Raw genomic sequence first — 16,081 nt, 5'->3', positions numbered from 1 at the left:
CGGCGCCGATGCCGGTTGGCGCGGGGAGCGGCTCGGGCCCCTCACACCGCCAGGACCCCGAACCCCTAACGACCGTAACGGCCGCAACGGCCGCCCCGCGAGCGGCCCTCGCGCTCCGCCCCTGTGGGGGGCGAGGGGCGTGTCCTGGGCGTGTCCGCGCGGTTCCGCCGCTGCCTGGCGCTGCGCGGGTGCGGCGGCTCCTCTCGCCATGGCGGCCGGCGGCGATGGGGCGGGCGAGCGGCCCTACGAGCTGGTGGTGTTCGGGGCCTCGGGCTTCACCGGACAGTTCGTGGTGGACTAATGTGTAATACATGTAATAATCACAAGGTCATTATTAAGATAACACAGGAAAGCTTTAGCTTCTGAATTAACTCCCATGACATGGTATGTCACAGGGTACTTGTGTACGTGACGGGACCTGGAAGTCAGCTGTTTATGGCCTTGCGGATCAAGACAACCTGAGGAAGCTTCGAAAAAGATAGGATATGCCCCTGTTCCAGTAGTTGGTGCAAAACTTAAAAGAAGGTATAAGAAGCCTAAGATGTGAAACATGGCATCTCCTAACTGTTCCAGTATTTATTATATGGCTTGTTAACATATTATTAAATACTAAAAAGATACATTTAGGACTTTAGTACAACATGAACACATAGATGCTCATCTAGTAGAATTGAAGATAAGTTCAGTTTAGCTGATTTGTTCAATTTTTTTACTGAAAAAGAACATGTCCCTTCATTTACTGCGTCTCAAAGTTGTTCTAAGTTACTTCTAGTGACATTGCAAACTTTGGAGTTGGATTTCGGGAGTGATTAGAACAGAATAAAAAATATGAGGAGAATATTCTTCTGATTACCAAATTCATCCTTGAATCCAAATTCATCCAAATTCATTCCATTGCATGGAATTTTCAGTTTAGACGGTGATAAATTTGGAGTGGTTAGCTTTCAGTGTAAAGAGATAATGTCATAAAAATGCTTGAGAAAAAAAGCCAGTCTTAGCGGGACCATTCTGATCAGTTTCTTGCAGTTTGCATGAACATTTGAACCTTTTTTCTGACTTTTTTTTTTTTTTTTCCCCCTCCATTTGCAGAGGTCTTGTGTTTTTCAATCAGGAATTCAAAGAGTGCTGCATTCCATTCATGGGATCTGATGCTTCTGTGGTGAAACGGTCTCAGCGTTATTTGCACACAGAGTTGCAGGAAACACCTGTAAGTTACTATTATTAGTATACTTTGTCTGTATTACCATTATCAGTGAATCTTTCCTTTGTGTAATATCTGTTCTTGGTGCAGATCTGTGTAGTAGGGTTTCTGTAGTTAGGTAAATAGTAAGGACTGTGATGTGCTTTTGCTTCTGTAGACGAGGCTTGTTCTGTTGGTCACCTTTGGAAGCTGCATGACCTGATGTGGTCCAGGTTCTTCTGTGTGCACGGGCCTGTTTCATGCTACTTGATACTCTGCCTGATGAGCGTGGTTACTGCTGCTTGCGTCATTGTTATGGGAGTCTCTTGTAGGGTTCTCATGCTGTCTGATTCCTGGGTATGGATTTGGGAATGTAGGGAATGGAAGCCTTGAGTCACAGAAATATTTGAGAGGTAGGTTCCATAATTCTGGGGAATGATAAACACATTTAATTCTTTTTCTGTGCTAAGGCTTTTTTGTTGTATCCGTAGAGCTTCTAAAAGCATCATAGTTGTAGTCTGTGCAACTATTTCTAAATGCAGATTGTGTGTGCCTGTTGAGATAGCATTGAATATGTAAAAAATCATGTCTGCTGTTATTAGTCATCAAAGTATGTGGAACTCATAGGAGAAAAAAGATGGATCATGTTGCTGGGTCTGATGTATTTACATGGATGGGTCCCAGCACAGTGTCCAACATTATGACAGGGGGATACTGAGTAGCAAAAACCCAGAACTGAAGGCACTGAGAGAATAAATGGACTTTAAAATAATAGTAGTTCCAAGAAAGTGAAAGTAATAAAAAATTTAGATTACATGATACCTTTTAAGCAGTAACTCAGAATAATGCCTCTTGTATCTAAATAGATCATAGTATTTGGCATAGTAGATACTTATATATATTTTTACTTGTGCTTGCCTGATGTGAATTACTGTTTTGGTGACCGCACTTGTCTTGGCCACTACAGATGGATGGAACCTCTTTCACAATGACTTTTTTGGCAAGGGTTACAGTGAGGGGCAAGATCCCCAGAATGGCAAACCAAATGTAAAGATCTGCACTGAAGTCAAGGGTCCAGGTATGTAAAAGCTCTGAAAATTACTCTGAGAAATAAAAATCTCTCCATCTCCGTCAGCTGCATTACATTCACCATCTTTATTATCAGGCAAAGCACATGCAAACTGTTGTTCTGCAGTCTCATAGCTGTATTGAAGATTACCTGATGGATGTAATTCACTATAGCATGATGGTTCAGGTGCTTCTACTAAGGTTTGTGCCTTAACACATTATCTTCAATAACCTAAAGTTAAGAAATTACTGTTAATGCATTATTAATTACCAAACAGACTAACTTCAAACTGAGCTAGATTAAATCGAGGACAGCAAAACACTGCTTTTCCTTTCACATCACCTCCAAATGTAAAGTTAGAAACGTACAATGTACTCTCTACTGGAGACAAAAGACAATGTGTTTAAGGGACAGAGAACAGAGTGCTCAGCATATGCCACCACGGGCTCCATTTCTGACATTTCTGTTCATGAATAACACTTTGCCACCACCCGTGAACAAGGCGAGAAGCTTCACAGCACAAGTGGCAGGAGTCATCCCACTGCAGGACACTCTGGACTGGCTACAAATCCACACAGAGTGACCAACTCTGCATCTATCATGGTAACATACATTTATGTTATGACAGTTTAAAGTTTCAGTCATGATAGTTGGTCAGACTGGCCGGGTATCTTATCCGACAGCTCAACACTGCACTTGAAAGAGTCACTGGGATTGTGTGAGACAACACCTATATTCTCAATACCTCCATCTTCTTTCCTTCTAAATCCACATGACATACTCAGGCTTTTATGTTGAGAACAAAAACAGTACCTTTTAAGTATTTCAAGTGACTCAGATGATCAAGAGAATTTAGTGAGTGTGTAGACCTTTGCCCAACCATCTGAGTTAGAGTGCCAGCCAATGATGGCAGAAGGGAGAAGCCACTCAACAGGAGTCTCCAAAATATCTGCTTATTTTCTTGCCTCCTGCCTTGTCAGAAGTTGCCAAAGCATCATACGACAGCAACATGCCATGCTTCAACACTACAGTCAATAAATACTCATCCCCAAAGCTTTCCTTTTTGCTTACAAATCCACAAACAAGAAAGCAGGAAGTAGCTTGTCCTAAATTCAGTGAAGGCAGACAAGCCAGAAACAGATGTTTACACATAAATCAGTAAGAACCAGTTATAACAAAAGCAGAAAAACCTTCACTGTACTGCTACCAGAATGCCTGCAGCAGCTTTGGGACCATCTCCTGTACCTGCTCCCTCTTTCCTGTCAAATTTTCCACTTACTCCCATAGGAGATTTATGTATTCCCAAGTCCATAATCATCATCTCTACAGTGTTGTCCTAATCCCAAAGCCGAGGTGAGCCAAACAAGTGACTGCCTGTTTAACTTCATCTGAAATCTGGGACACTGAAAAGTGTTTTCTGTTACTTAAGACCAACCTACTTGTGGTACACCTGCCTGCCAGTTTGTGTTTCACTTGACTATCATGAATTCCTGTGAGTACAGTCCTATAGGAAATTGACAGTGTACTCTATATGTACTTAGGGGACATCCACAATGATTCCAAATAACTCATGAGCCCTAGAAGTAGTAAGAACAATGGTGAAAAACTTGTGACAACTGAAGAATCTTTAGTTCTAATGTTCAGTCCATGTGAACAACCTTGTATTGTGTTTTACAAAGTTTAGCTGTTAAAATCCCATGTTTTTATATTAAAAATAAAGGGTTTTAAGTAACTGGAAATATCCTTTCCTCTTGCATGCACGACTGAAATATTTGAGTGTTCACTCTGCCTGTAGCGTGGAACTAGTACATTAATCTGGCCACACTGCTTTATTACTAAGAACTCCACATATGAGAGAGAGGCTCTTTGTGACAACTGAGTAACTCTTTATAACAGCCAATAAAAGGTGCCATAAAACTAGATTATGACAATTTGTTAGTACACGTACAGAAAGCTCATTCTAGCACAGGCCACTGTTCTGCACCGGATTTCGGAACATGAATTTGGCATCTGCATGATGAGCAGGATCAAGGAATCCAACTGTCAGAGCAAAAGGAGGAGTAGAATGGGGCAAATTTTGGATGGACCAGCTTCATTTGACAGCTCCACAAATGCTGTCCCTGGTGCAAGGCAAAAAGCAACACCAAGAACATCACATCCAGAGCAGAGACAACAATACAGCTCTTTTCATCAGGAGTCGGCTTTGACCACAACTGAAGTAAACCCAGTCTTGCAAACAGAGAGACTGACAGGAAATGCAGCTCATGCCTTTCGTTGCTTTAAAAGGTGCTTCATTCACAAGGTTTAACAAGCCAAACAACTGGCTCAATCTCTAGTCCCTACCTTCCTGCCACACCAGCATTTGAAAAGGTATCGTGGGAAGCTGAACCAGCCATTGGGAACCATCACAACTCCTAACAACACTTGAGTAAAAACTGCCAGGGTCACCGGTATTTTTGGTGAATATGTTCCTGCAGGCACGTGATGCTACAGAAGGTTTGACATAACCTTTTTTACCAAATTCATGTCTGCCATTCTGATTTATAATTCCAATTCTCAATATAAGGGGTTATGGCAAACTTCAAAAAAATCTAATTCATATCACACTCTATAAAGGCTTTAACTGTAAAAAACCACCAATGACAGCCCAGCTTACCCCAGCAGTCCCTTTTGCTTTCAAGTTCTCTTCACTGAAAGATATTCTGGATTTCTTTGCTCTTAGAGGAGGAGTGACTGATCGTCCTGGAGATGCAGAGGGAGTTGCCAGGGGTGTGGTGCGAAGGCTGGATCTGAGAATAGACTGAGGAGTAAACCCCGGAAAAGCAGACGTAGAAGCAAATGTGGCTAAAACTTTAGCCCTCTATGAAAAGAAACAGAAACGTTTAATTTAAAAACATATAAATCTTCAAGACAGACAACTTCACTCGTCAAAAGTATTATCTTCAATTACAAACTGAGTTTGTGCCAGCAGAGAGGACAAAGTTTAGCCTCTGTACTGTTCTTTTTCCAAAGGTATGAAAACCCAAATAATAAAACCCCATGCTTTTTATGCTTCTTTTTTCAAATTAATTTCCTGAGAAATGAAGGATATGGAAACTTGTTGTCTGCAATGTTATCTCCCATCCCAGTAATTTTTTCAATTTCTACACTGCTCTTCTCACAGACATACAACTTCAAAGGTTACCCCAGACAGTAATTGAAAATGCTGCCGTGAAAAAAGGCAATCAACAAAGCGACAGCAATAGCTTGTTTTTTGCCAATTAAATAGTCTTTGCACAAGACTAAATCAAGTGATGCTGTAAAAATACACCCCTGTAAAAGTACCCACACATCTCCATCTAGAAGCATTCAGGTCTTCTTATGTCTGCTCAAAAAAGATTTGACAGTATTGAGAGGGCTTAAAAGGAGGACAAAGAAACAAGCTTAATGATATGGACCATATTTAATAAGAAGAAAAAGGTTATAATTCACAGAGACCACAACTATTTTGTTCAGGAAGGCAAAGGCAAAAAGAACAGCACCAACAAGATAGGTCAAGCGGTATTTCCTTGCATGATAAGAGTTTGATGGCAGTGAATATAAATGCAGTTGAACACAATGACTAAAATTCCTGCATAAAGCCATCACTGGATTTGACAAGAAACTGACATCACTTAACTGAGATCACTTAGTTGTCATTCACTTGACCAGATTAAGAAACTGAAGCAATAACATCCTTGCTTCTAGATAAGCAAGACAAACTATACAGAGCTATTGAGCACTTAAATAATGAGATGTTCAAGATACAAATTGTATCTCTAAGTATTTAACTGTATTGGAAAATCCAATTTTAACTTCCTTTGTTCCATGCAATAAAAATCAAGTGTGTTTCATGAACCCGGACAACTTGCATACTACAACTAGCTTAGAACTAAACTCTTCAAGACTGTTCCCAACATGCTGCTTCTGAAAGGTCTGTAGATACAACAACCACATGATACTGAAAATATTCCACACTTTCAATCCCACAGTATTTGTGATAAAATACTTTGGTGTTTTCATTTTAAATGTAGTTTACAGGCTTTTGGTTTGCTTGGTTCTTCCTGTTTTCTTAAATTACAAACCTTAACCACAGGGGGAGTCTCTAGTAGATTCAGTTGTGTTGATCCTGAAAAGTTCCTTTGTGAGATGGAACTGTGCAGATCTGATTTCAATGGGCTGGATGCCATGAATGAAGCAGAAGCTCCACATGGCGACTGCCAGCAACCACCCTGTGCTGCAGAACATGAAGGAACAGGATGAACCACTGAATGCATCAATCTGTTAAGAGACACAATTGGGAATATGAAAATAAATATAAAAACCCTACTGCATTACAGAAATCTGAGATGATACAGAACAAAGACATACAATGAACAAGAAATGCAGGTGAACCCTTACTGTTGGGGTGACCTTATCAGGCTCATGAACAAGTTATAGGCATTTTCTCTTTGATTGCACCAGTTATGTCATTCTCATGTCAGAAGAAAATTTATCTACATTTCAATGATGGGACCACTTCAGATTCTCCACTTAGTTGTGTCCCTAAATTGACCTTTTCTTTGATACCTGTCTAAATGTCAATAAAACACTTTCAAAACACAGCAAGTGTATACATACACAGACATACATACATACATATATATATATATGACACCTTTTTGAAATACTCATTTTGTAGAACTACTATACTATACCTGGAACATTTTCATGAATATTTTGTAAGCAGTGTCCCAACAAATGCATTGGGCCACTCTGCATCAGGGATAGGGTGTGTCAGGACTGGTGGTTCTGTAACTCTACAACTGGAATTAAAAGGAAAATTTCACTGACTTTCATTCCCCAGAAGTCCAAACATTCCAGAATTTAAATTTATTCGACCATACCACCTGTAGGAAAATCATCAGACAACTACTTTTTCACTCTTCGTAATTCTGCCTATCTTTAAATAAAAAGAGGCAGAAACGAAGGCAAAACTGGGCAAAAAGCAGTAAAAGATTTCTGTTTGATCAGATAATCAAGTCTATCAAACACCAGAAAAACATAGCAGAAAAACTCTACCCCCTAATATTACTCACGATGTTTTTATTTCTTAAAGGCTCTACACTGCATGTGCAAAAAAGCCAACCAAAGCTTCCTTCAGGTGCATCTTCCCTCCAAAACACTAACGCCATTCCAATGGATTCTTCTCTCTCCAAACATGTAGGTCCAGACTAAAGTTTGTTCAGAGGCTGCTTACCTATCATATTGTGAGAAACTGGGTTTCTGCTCATTTCCTACCCACACTTCTCCAATTTTGGACAACACATTATTGATGAAAATACACACATTTTCTGCATTGGCTTGTTTTGTTACTGTTGATAATGGCTTTGGTCTGGAGACTGTAAAACAAGAGGGAAAACATATCAGCTTTGTGTAACCAATGTGATGGCTACCCCCTAAAACTTACCTTCTCTCAGGACTGATGAAGGCAAATGGTAAAGCTCAGCTCTCTCTGCCGCCAGCTTCCTTTGAACTCTAGGAAGGATCTTGTCATATTGGTCTAATACAGCATTTCTGAAAGCTTCTGTGTCTCTCAAGGAAGGATCACAGTCATTCTGACGAATGGAAAGTGTAAAGCAAGAAGTTAACTGTTATTTCTAAGGAGCGGCTACATTTCCCTTACAGACAGAGTAGAATCCATGCCCTGCCCAGAGCAGCAACAAGTTCTACCCATCAACTCACACCAACTTCACCTGGTATTTTTAGCAAAGGGAAAGGCAGATGGGAATAATAACAGAACCCTCAACTTTAAGTGAAAAAAGTTCTGGCACTCTGCAGAACCTTATTGTGATACACGTGTTATCACCTGTACTTTTCAAATGGCTTATACAATAGCAGGTGTGCCTTGTTTTTCCTGAAACACCAGTGTCTGAAGTGACTGAATGTACAGGGCATCTGCAAATTACCTTGGACAATATGATGTGGATATTAACATGAGTAAGTGAAAGCCACCTACACACACCTGGCTGGATGAGTTTTCAGATATATGGACAAGAAAGTTCCAAGACCACCTTATAAGTTTGATTAACAGGAAACCTATGGTTCCGGAAAACAGCAAGTGCATCACAGAGTCATAACAGAAGTTCACAGAACACCAAATTTGATCTGCTTATTTTGAGAAATAGAAGTTAGATACCAATTTCTGTCATAAAAGTGGTAACATGAGAGGCCTGGCATTGTAGAGCTAATGCTATAACTTGAGGAAATGTAAAAAAAAAAAGGTGAAAAAGATTACCAAACAAATTTTGAATTTTTGGCCTTCCAACTGCTCTCAGCTAGAAAGATCAATTTGCAGGCAAGATACAAGAGATGACATACAATACACTCTTCATTCCACAGAAAGGAGTGACACAAACAGCTTCCAGTAATCTAAACCTTACATGACATACGTATCTGAATAACTTAATTATAAGATTGACTAAGACAGAAAATATATATTTATTCCTCAAATGCAAACAGATTATTTTAAGTGGAGTCAACCATGGTCGGCAGCATTTTGTTCAACTTTTAGGTTCAGAGGTAACATAAGGTGTAGAAACTTATTCCTAGTAGTTCAAAGAAGGGTACAAAAAACAAAGCAGGATTTTTTGTGACTCCTACCAAAACCCATTAGTAACACCTAACTGAAGCTTGCACACTTGACAGAACTTTAACGCTTACCGTAGGATTAACCTTCATTGACTGATGCAGCTGTAGTGCTGGGATATAGTTGGCACGCTGCAGATGGTGGACTAAAAAAAATTCACGACTCTGGACACCAGCATTGGTCTGTAGATACTTCTCCAAACACTCCTGCGAGAAATAACGCATTGCAAAAATCTAGTAGGATTCTGCCTCTTCTCTTTTCAAAGAGGTGATTATGACTTTTTTCCTTGTCCACACTTACTTGTTCAGTCTCTGTGAAAGGCAGCTTCAGCAAGTCTTCCATTAGGCCCTTTTCCTGACAGATTTCATACATGTGTTTTAAAAGCTCTTCCATGTTTAACTTGGTGGTATGTTGCTGCAACAGATCCCAAGCCTCCACCAGGCACCTGAAATTCGTTTATTTGAGATGTAAAGGAATACAAATGGTATAACCAAAAAGATGCCCCAAAACTATTGTGTTCAAAGTTTAAAGGAAGTGTAGGGGGTTGTGACTGGTATTATTTGTTCTCCACCTTTCACAGGACTTGAAGGCCAAACAGTGGGATGTATTTCTTTACCTATTGGACAACAGCACGGTGAGGAAAAGCCGCACTTCACTGCTGCCTGACACTGGTGGCTTCATCATCTGGATGTATCTGAGCGCTCGCCTGTGCTCTCCTTGGCACATGAGGGACTGAAGAACTCTCACATGTTGCCATGACACACTTTTGATTGTAGCTGGATGAAAGAGCAGGGCCAGTGCACTCTGTGGTAGGCAGAGATCAGCTTTGTTAAGAGATACACATACACACATGCAACAAAAATAGCCAAAAGTTTCTTAAGTAAGGGTGTGATAAATGAACTTTCATGACTAACTAATAAAATACTTGATACATGACATAACAAAAAATCTTAAATTAATGCAGAAAAAAAATGGAGATAGCCATGCAGAACAAAGTGAGTGTTTTAAAAGGAGCAATTCACACTTTTCTAGGTTAATCAAATCTCCATATACAAACATCACTTTTTATAAACACATTACTAAATAATAAGTTATTGTCCCAGACAAACAGATTATATTGACATTGTGACAGGCAAAGAAGAACCTTCGGCATCACAGAAAACATGACTTAGGTTGAAAAGGCACTTTTGCAGTCTCCCATCTCAAATCTTACAGCTTTGATCATAGGTCTAAAAAGCAAAGTACCTAAAACAAACTGCTCTGCTGAAAATAACCTAAACAGCTAGCTCTGAGAATTCAAACATCAAGTATTATCAAAGGTGATGTCTTCTTTGTTTTAATCAATTTCGTTTCAAAGTAGTTAAAATTTCACATCATAATTTATTTCTGAAGATGTCATAGCAATATTACAAAAATGTTTCTAATGCTTTAGCTAAGCACCAAATTTTTTTAAATCATTTGACAGATGACAGCTTTGTATTGCAATGCGTGTGTAACTAAACTGTAACATACTTACTTCATAATCATTGTGATCTAGAAGCCAAAAACCTTGAATAAGCTTAACAAAACCCCAAGGGATAGCAAAGGCAGTTGGAAATGAGTCAATTGAAGTTTCTGTTTTAGTTGGAAAGGAATGCTTGATATCCAGCAGCAAGTAAATCATCTGGTATCAAGTATCTAATTAAGGCAAATAAATTTTTAAGACAAAAAATTTATCACATTGCACTTAGAAATGACACAATGAAATGAGAATATAAAGTGGTAAGAGGTAGAAAATACTAATGTCTTAGTCTTGCCATTTAAGCTGTTATAACCTGAAGACAGTCACGTCCTAAGCAGAAAATTACATTCTGGGGAAAATCACCAGAAATTGTCTTTGATTTCTCTAAGGCATTCAGAAAGGTAAACTTATATATTTAACTACTTCCCTTATAAATTCAGGCTCCCTCTTTAGTCAGGGGAGCTACCAGCTGGACATACAACACATTTGAACATCCAGAGCTTCATTATCACATAAAACAGATCCTACAGTTGTGTTTGGTGTTTAGGTTTTTTTTTTCTTTTTTTCCCTCATTTCAGTGTATAAAACTGGGTTTAGACCACTATGTGGATCACTCATTGGTAGTGCCATTTTCTCTTTCTGACATCCCCATTTAGGGCCATACTCTCAGGGAGAGGGATGATATCTCTCTGAAGAAGGGATATTTCAGCAAAAATCACGTCCTGGTAAAGCACCGTTAGAAATCCCTTAGCTGTGAAGCAGCCCCTTGTAGTGGATCATTCTAGTAAACAGCCATTTGCCATAGACAGGCCTGCTTTTAAGGGGTGCTTGAAAAAATTTAAGACTAAAGGGGTTATTTATCTTTAACATTTCAGGAACCTTGTTTTCTCATATCAGAAGAGTCTTTGCAAACAAAAATTTAAAAAAATCATAAAAATTACACAGTACAAAGACCTGAACCAATGCTCCAGTCTATTATTTCATTCTGAACTAAACGTTTTCACTTGCATTGTGTTTGAAGCATTAACTGAAAATGGTCTGAGACACACAGGTGACAAACATGTAAGAATATTTATGTGGCTGTACTGAAGGTGTAATAAAAATAATTAGAAAGGATACAATTGCATGCTTGTAGCTTTCTTCAACGCCTTCTAGCAAATAGACATCCAGCAGTGCCTGAAACGAAAAAGATTTTCTACTCCTCTTGTCTTTCCTAAATCGTTGGCTTTTGGGTGGGGTTTGGAGGGGTTGGTTGTTGTTTATTGTTGTTTCCAGAGAGCAGAACACTCACATGTAAACTAGCAGGTGGATATTTCCCAGTTCCTCCTTCATCTCTCCGCCACAACTTCTCAACTTGGTCTCCTAACTGGGAAACCAGTCCATCGATCATCAAGCAGTCAGAATCCCATTTTCCTCTGCAACAAGAGGTACCAAGAATTTGGACAGAGTGAAATACTAATTCCAGCCTCTCAGGGTAACAGGTTTCCTAAAATCTCTCTCAGGAAGGGCAAAGTTGCAATGACCTTTTAGGTTCCAGGTTTTCTTTTTTGTTGGTTTACTTGTAATACCAAGGAAGTGTATACAAAGTGTTTTAAGTGTGAAAATAACCGCTCCCATCTCGTCTAGCAGAGGAAAGGTAACAGTATCAAAATAGCAGGACTATTCTTTATCACAAATCTAGTGCCTCAAATCGGAGTGTTCCAATACACAGCTGTGAGACAATGCAATGGAAATTTCAGACTTCTCAGCATCTCAGTTTTGTTACTGCAGTAAAGATCTTTTCAGAAAGCTGAGCACACAGATAATTTTACTATCATCTTCAGAAACATTTACGTTTCTATACACATGCCATTTCAATTAGGGATGGCTGAACTTTTAAAAATTACATTCTTCGAAAGCCCATCACCATCTTCTCCTGACTGTGATGCTACCCCTTAATTTCCTGATGAGAAAAAGCAGAAGCAGCACACTAGAGGACTAGATGTTGTAATGCTTCTAAGGAGCTTGACGCTGTATGTAAGTTGAGCAGCTATGCAGGATGAACTTTAAAGTCAACACCGAATACACTGCAGCTTCTACGTTAACTCATATTGCAGCATCTCGTTCGCAGTGCCATAGCCTAAGCTTCTTTAGGTCTTCCTCTACTTTTCAGTATCATTTGCAAAGAAAAATCTATTGTCATCTAATCCAAGACATATCAGCTGCATGTTAGTAAACCAGTCCAGAAAAGAGTTTACATGAGTAAGTGACTTTGATCCAATAGCCAGGACAGGGCAAGGTGTGCCACCTACATGGAATTCGGACTATGTTACGCAATTACAGAAATGTACTTGTGAGTAGCAGATTTAGGCCAATACAGTGGGGTACAAAAGGTGCTAAAAAGCCATCAGCTGTCTGCTTGAGAGCTCTGGACCTTATCGGGGTGTGTGCAACTGTCACGCCAACAAATGGTATAAGCAGAGGTACATATACACATTTTAACATATGAAAGTAACCTCTGTGTTCAACAGAGCATGCGCATCACTGAAGAGGATTGCCTGCAAAGGCATTAAACGCAGCCAATACAACTGTGGATATGAACATCATTCACTTCTTCTTCTGAATTTGCAGTGGCAGTGTTATAGAGTTTTCCTGTAAGTCTTACCTTGATAAACGCTCAAGTTTCTGTCGACGAGCAGTATAGTAGTTCTGAATCAGAGGATAATTGTAGAAAGGTCTAGACAAATGCATATTGTCATCTACAGGCAAGAAAGTAAAAGCATGTTATAGAAGTAATATCACAATTTTAAATGGATTTTTTTGCTTAAAAAGACAGTTGCTCATACTAGCTAAGCATCAAGAAACACAGGCAAGCCTCCAACTTTGAAAGAAGCCAATCTGTTTCTGCCTTTGCCCCAAGAGATGTGAGACATGAGACTCAATTCCTTCTCAAGTGCCATTTCAAGTTTACAGTTGATGTAGCATTCAGAACATGTAGCGTAAGTGCAAGTTCACTATTAAGAAAAAAAAAAAAAAAAAGTATTTTTTCCTCAACCAATAAGGAATTCAAAACATGCAGGTAATGCTTTTACTGTAAAAGCAAGCATCCAGGTACATGTTGTTCAATAGTAATTTGTTTAATATTGCAAGTATTTCAAGCTGCAGACACAAGCAACTCTTTGAAGGCAGAGGCTTATTGTTATTTCTAAAAAACATCCAGGAAAGAAACTGCTTCCAGGATTCTACACTACGTATTTGAAAAAACAGTTACCTCTCAGTTTCACCAGCAGACCTTCAGCATCCACTGACACTGAAAAACATGACTTGTGCACAGCAAAACGTTTACAAAAGCACAGCTAAGCTTGTGTTCATACGAATCATGGACTGCATGTTACTCCTATTACCAATGTACGAGAGCTGACGCTTACCTAAACCCTCTGGAAGGAGACTGGATCGACAAAACCAGGCGACCACTTGTGCGTACAAGGAAATGAGGCTGGTGACCTTGTGCTTGTTTGTCAAGTCTGCAAAACCTGAAAAAAGGCATAAGATTATTTGTGATATACAATTCCTTTAGTTTTTACAAAACTCCCTTCATCAGACTAAATAGAAAGTCTTGAATGAACATGGTGGAAATATTTCTCTTGGCATTTTTTGCTCTCATTTTCTTAGTTAAAGAAAAAACCCACAGTCACCACCAAAACAAAAAACAACCCCTACAAAGAACCAGATTCACTAAAGGCTAAAATAAGAACCATAACAGAAAAGCCTGAGCTCTTAAATACACTTACGAATAAGACACGTAGCAGAAGTGTTTACTACAGCACAAGGAAATTCTTCCGTCCCCCTCCTCAATATGCCCAAAACAACTGATATTATCGAAAGCTATAGAAGTTCAGGTAACTTACTTGACAAGTTACTCATTTATGCTTCCTATTGTTTAGTAATTTGCAATACAATATTTGCATGCATTTGTAAATTGCTAAGAATTAAAAAGAACACTTTTCAGCTTTACCACATTCAATTGATGTAATTTCAGCCCAGCTGGTTACACAGCTTCTTGCTGAATGTAGCCTCCCTGACCCATCTGCAGGAACTCCACAACAACCTGTTTCCCTGAACTCAATGCATATTAAGGGGTGGTCTCAGCCTCTCAGCCTTGAGCGCCTTCTCTCTCCCAGCTGAATGTGACTGTCTTCCAGTCATCAAAACCAACAAAAGCTCATGTTTTCACAGTTACAACACAAGCATAATTCCAAATCTTCAGCAAAAATATCAAAGATATAGTGATACTATTACAAACCTTTTTCAGTAAGCTCTTGTACTTCTGTTAGAAAACAGTTTAAGACTGTTCTAAGGTTGTGCAAAAGCAACTGGCAGAGCTGAAGAGCCTCGAGCGCCTGTGGGTCAATGAACTTGCAAGAGCCATCAAACAGTGGAACACCTGTACAAGAATAAATATTAAATCATTAGCCTACAGAGCAATTTCAGATTTTCAAAGTACACTTAAAGAATCATGTGTAATATAATATACTTCCCAGGTCTTGCACGTGGGAAAACATAATCCAGGAATGCAGCACAGTCTGGGATCTCCCTAGCTGGGGAGCAGCTCTGTGGAAAGGAATGTGGGGGTCCTGCTGGACAACAAGCTCAATATGAGTGAACAGTGTGCTGCTGTGGTAAAGCAAGCCAACAGTATGCTGGGCTGCATTAGCAAGGACATCACCAGCAGAGACAAAGAAGTCATTATCCCACTCTACTCAGTGCTCGTCAGGCTGCACCTGAATAACTGAGTTCAGTTTTGGTGCCTACTAAACAAAAATATGTGGACAGGCTGGAGAAGGTCCAGAGAAGGTCCACAAAGATGATCAGAGGACTGAGAAGCCACCATGTGAGGAAAGGCTGAGAGAACTGGGGGTGTTCAGCCCAGAAAGAAGGCGGCGGCTTGGGAGACCCCATCATCATGTTCCAGTATTTAAAGGGTGGCTACAAAGCAGATGGAAACTCCCTTTGTACAAGGAGTCACATGGAAAAGATAAGCAGTAATGGGTTCAAATTACTGTTAAGGAGATTCTAATTGGACACAAGACGGAAGCTATTCTTGATGAGAATAACCAGCCATTCGAATAACCTCCCCAGGGAAGTGGCAGATTCCCAAACAATGGACACTTAAGATTCAGCTGGACAGGTTGCTGGGCCATCTTATCTAGACTGTGCTTTTGCCAAGAAAGGTTGGATCAGATAATCCTTGTGGAACCTTCCAGCCTGGTGTCCTATGATTCTACAGTTCTCTGGTATACAGGCAGGTTACTGAAGAAGATCAGTTAGAAAGAATAATTTTATGTGTGCAGAATGATTACACTAGTACTCACATATTTGATCCAATTCAGCTTTTGCATACATCACTTTGTTCCATGTCCACTCAAGAAGAAACTGTAAGTTAGCAGCAGAACTTGGCTGCTCTTTAAAGAAAGAAAACAACGAAGAAATGAATTGACCATTTCAAACAAAAAAAAATCTATCACGTAAAAAAAAAAGTAGGAAGCATTACCTTCTGATGTCCAATGTTTAATGCATCCAGTCAGAAGTTCTAAAGAACCTGTCTGGACAGCAGCTGACAATATTGCTTCTAACTGTTCCTCCTAAACAGAACAGACAAAATAAAATGAGAATCTTACATACTTGCAACATCAGAACCATCAGCGG

The 16,081-nt window shown here is 39.6% G+C and overlaps 1 protein-coding gene and 1 long non-coding RNA gene across 2 annotated transcripts in view; one reads left to right on the top strand and one right to left on the bottom strand.

The window, feature by feature from the left end:
- LOC309437280 (protein ELYS-like) overlaps window positions 1-16,081 on the bottom strand; it is a gene marked incomplete at its 5' end in the record, with an annotated part of 50,748 nt that overhangs the window by 21,162 nt on the left and 13,505 nt on the right. The window contains 18 exon segments of the mRNA XM_082047489.1: window positions 2,400-2,480; window positions 4,906-5,109; window positions 6,353-6,548; window positions 6,965-6,975; window positions 6,979-7,072; window positions 7,507-7,648; window positions 7,717-7,864; window positions 8,970-9,101; window positions 9,196-9,340; window positions 9,512-9,699; window positions 10,412-10,558; window positions 11,516-11,572; window positions 11,688-11,811; window positions 13,041-13,134; window positions 13,804-13,908; window positions 14,679-14,819; window positions 15,748-15,837; window positions 15,927-16,017. Coding sequence (XP_081903615.1) covers window positions 2,445-2,480; window positions 4,906-5,109; window positions 6,353-6,548; window positions 6,965-6,975; window positions 6,979-7,072; window positions 7,507-7,648; window positions 7,717-7,864; window positions 8,970-9,101; window positions 9,196-9,340; window positions 9,512-9,699; window positions 10,412-10,558; window positions 11,516-11,572; window positions 11,688-11,811; window positions 13,041-13,134; window positions 13,804-13,908; window positions 14,679-14,819; window positions 15,748-15,837; window positions 15,927-16,017 — 2,145 coding nt within the window. The 3' untranslated portion in view covers window positions 2,400-2,444.
- On the top strand, window positions 406-3,853 carry LOC309437283. The gene is made up of 4 exons (XR_014183521.1): window positions 406-525; window positions 1,090-1,207; window positions 2,148-2,258; window positions 3,537-3,853. It is a non-coding gene; the product is annotated as an uncharacterized lncRNA (long non-coding RNA).

Source organism: Streptopelia decaocto (genome assembly GCF_964273445.1).
Source record: "Streptopelia decaocto genome assembly, chromosome: 3".
Lineage (NCBI taxonomy): Eukaryota > Metazoa > Chordata > Aves > Columbiformes > Columbidae > Streptopelia > Streptopelia decaocto.
This window is presented reverse-complemented; position numbering and strand designations above follow the sequence as displayed.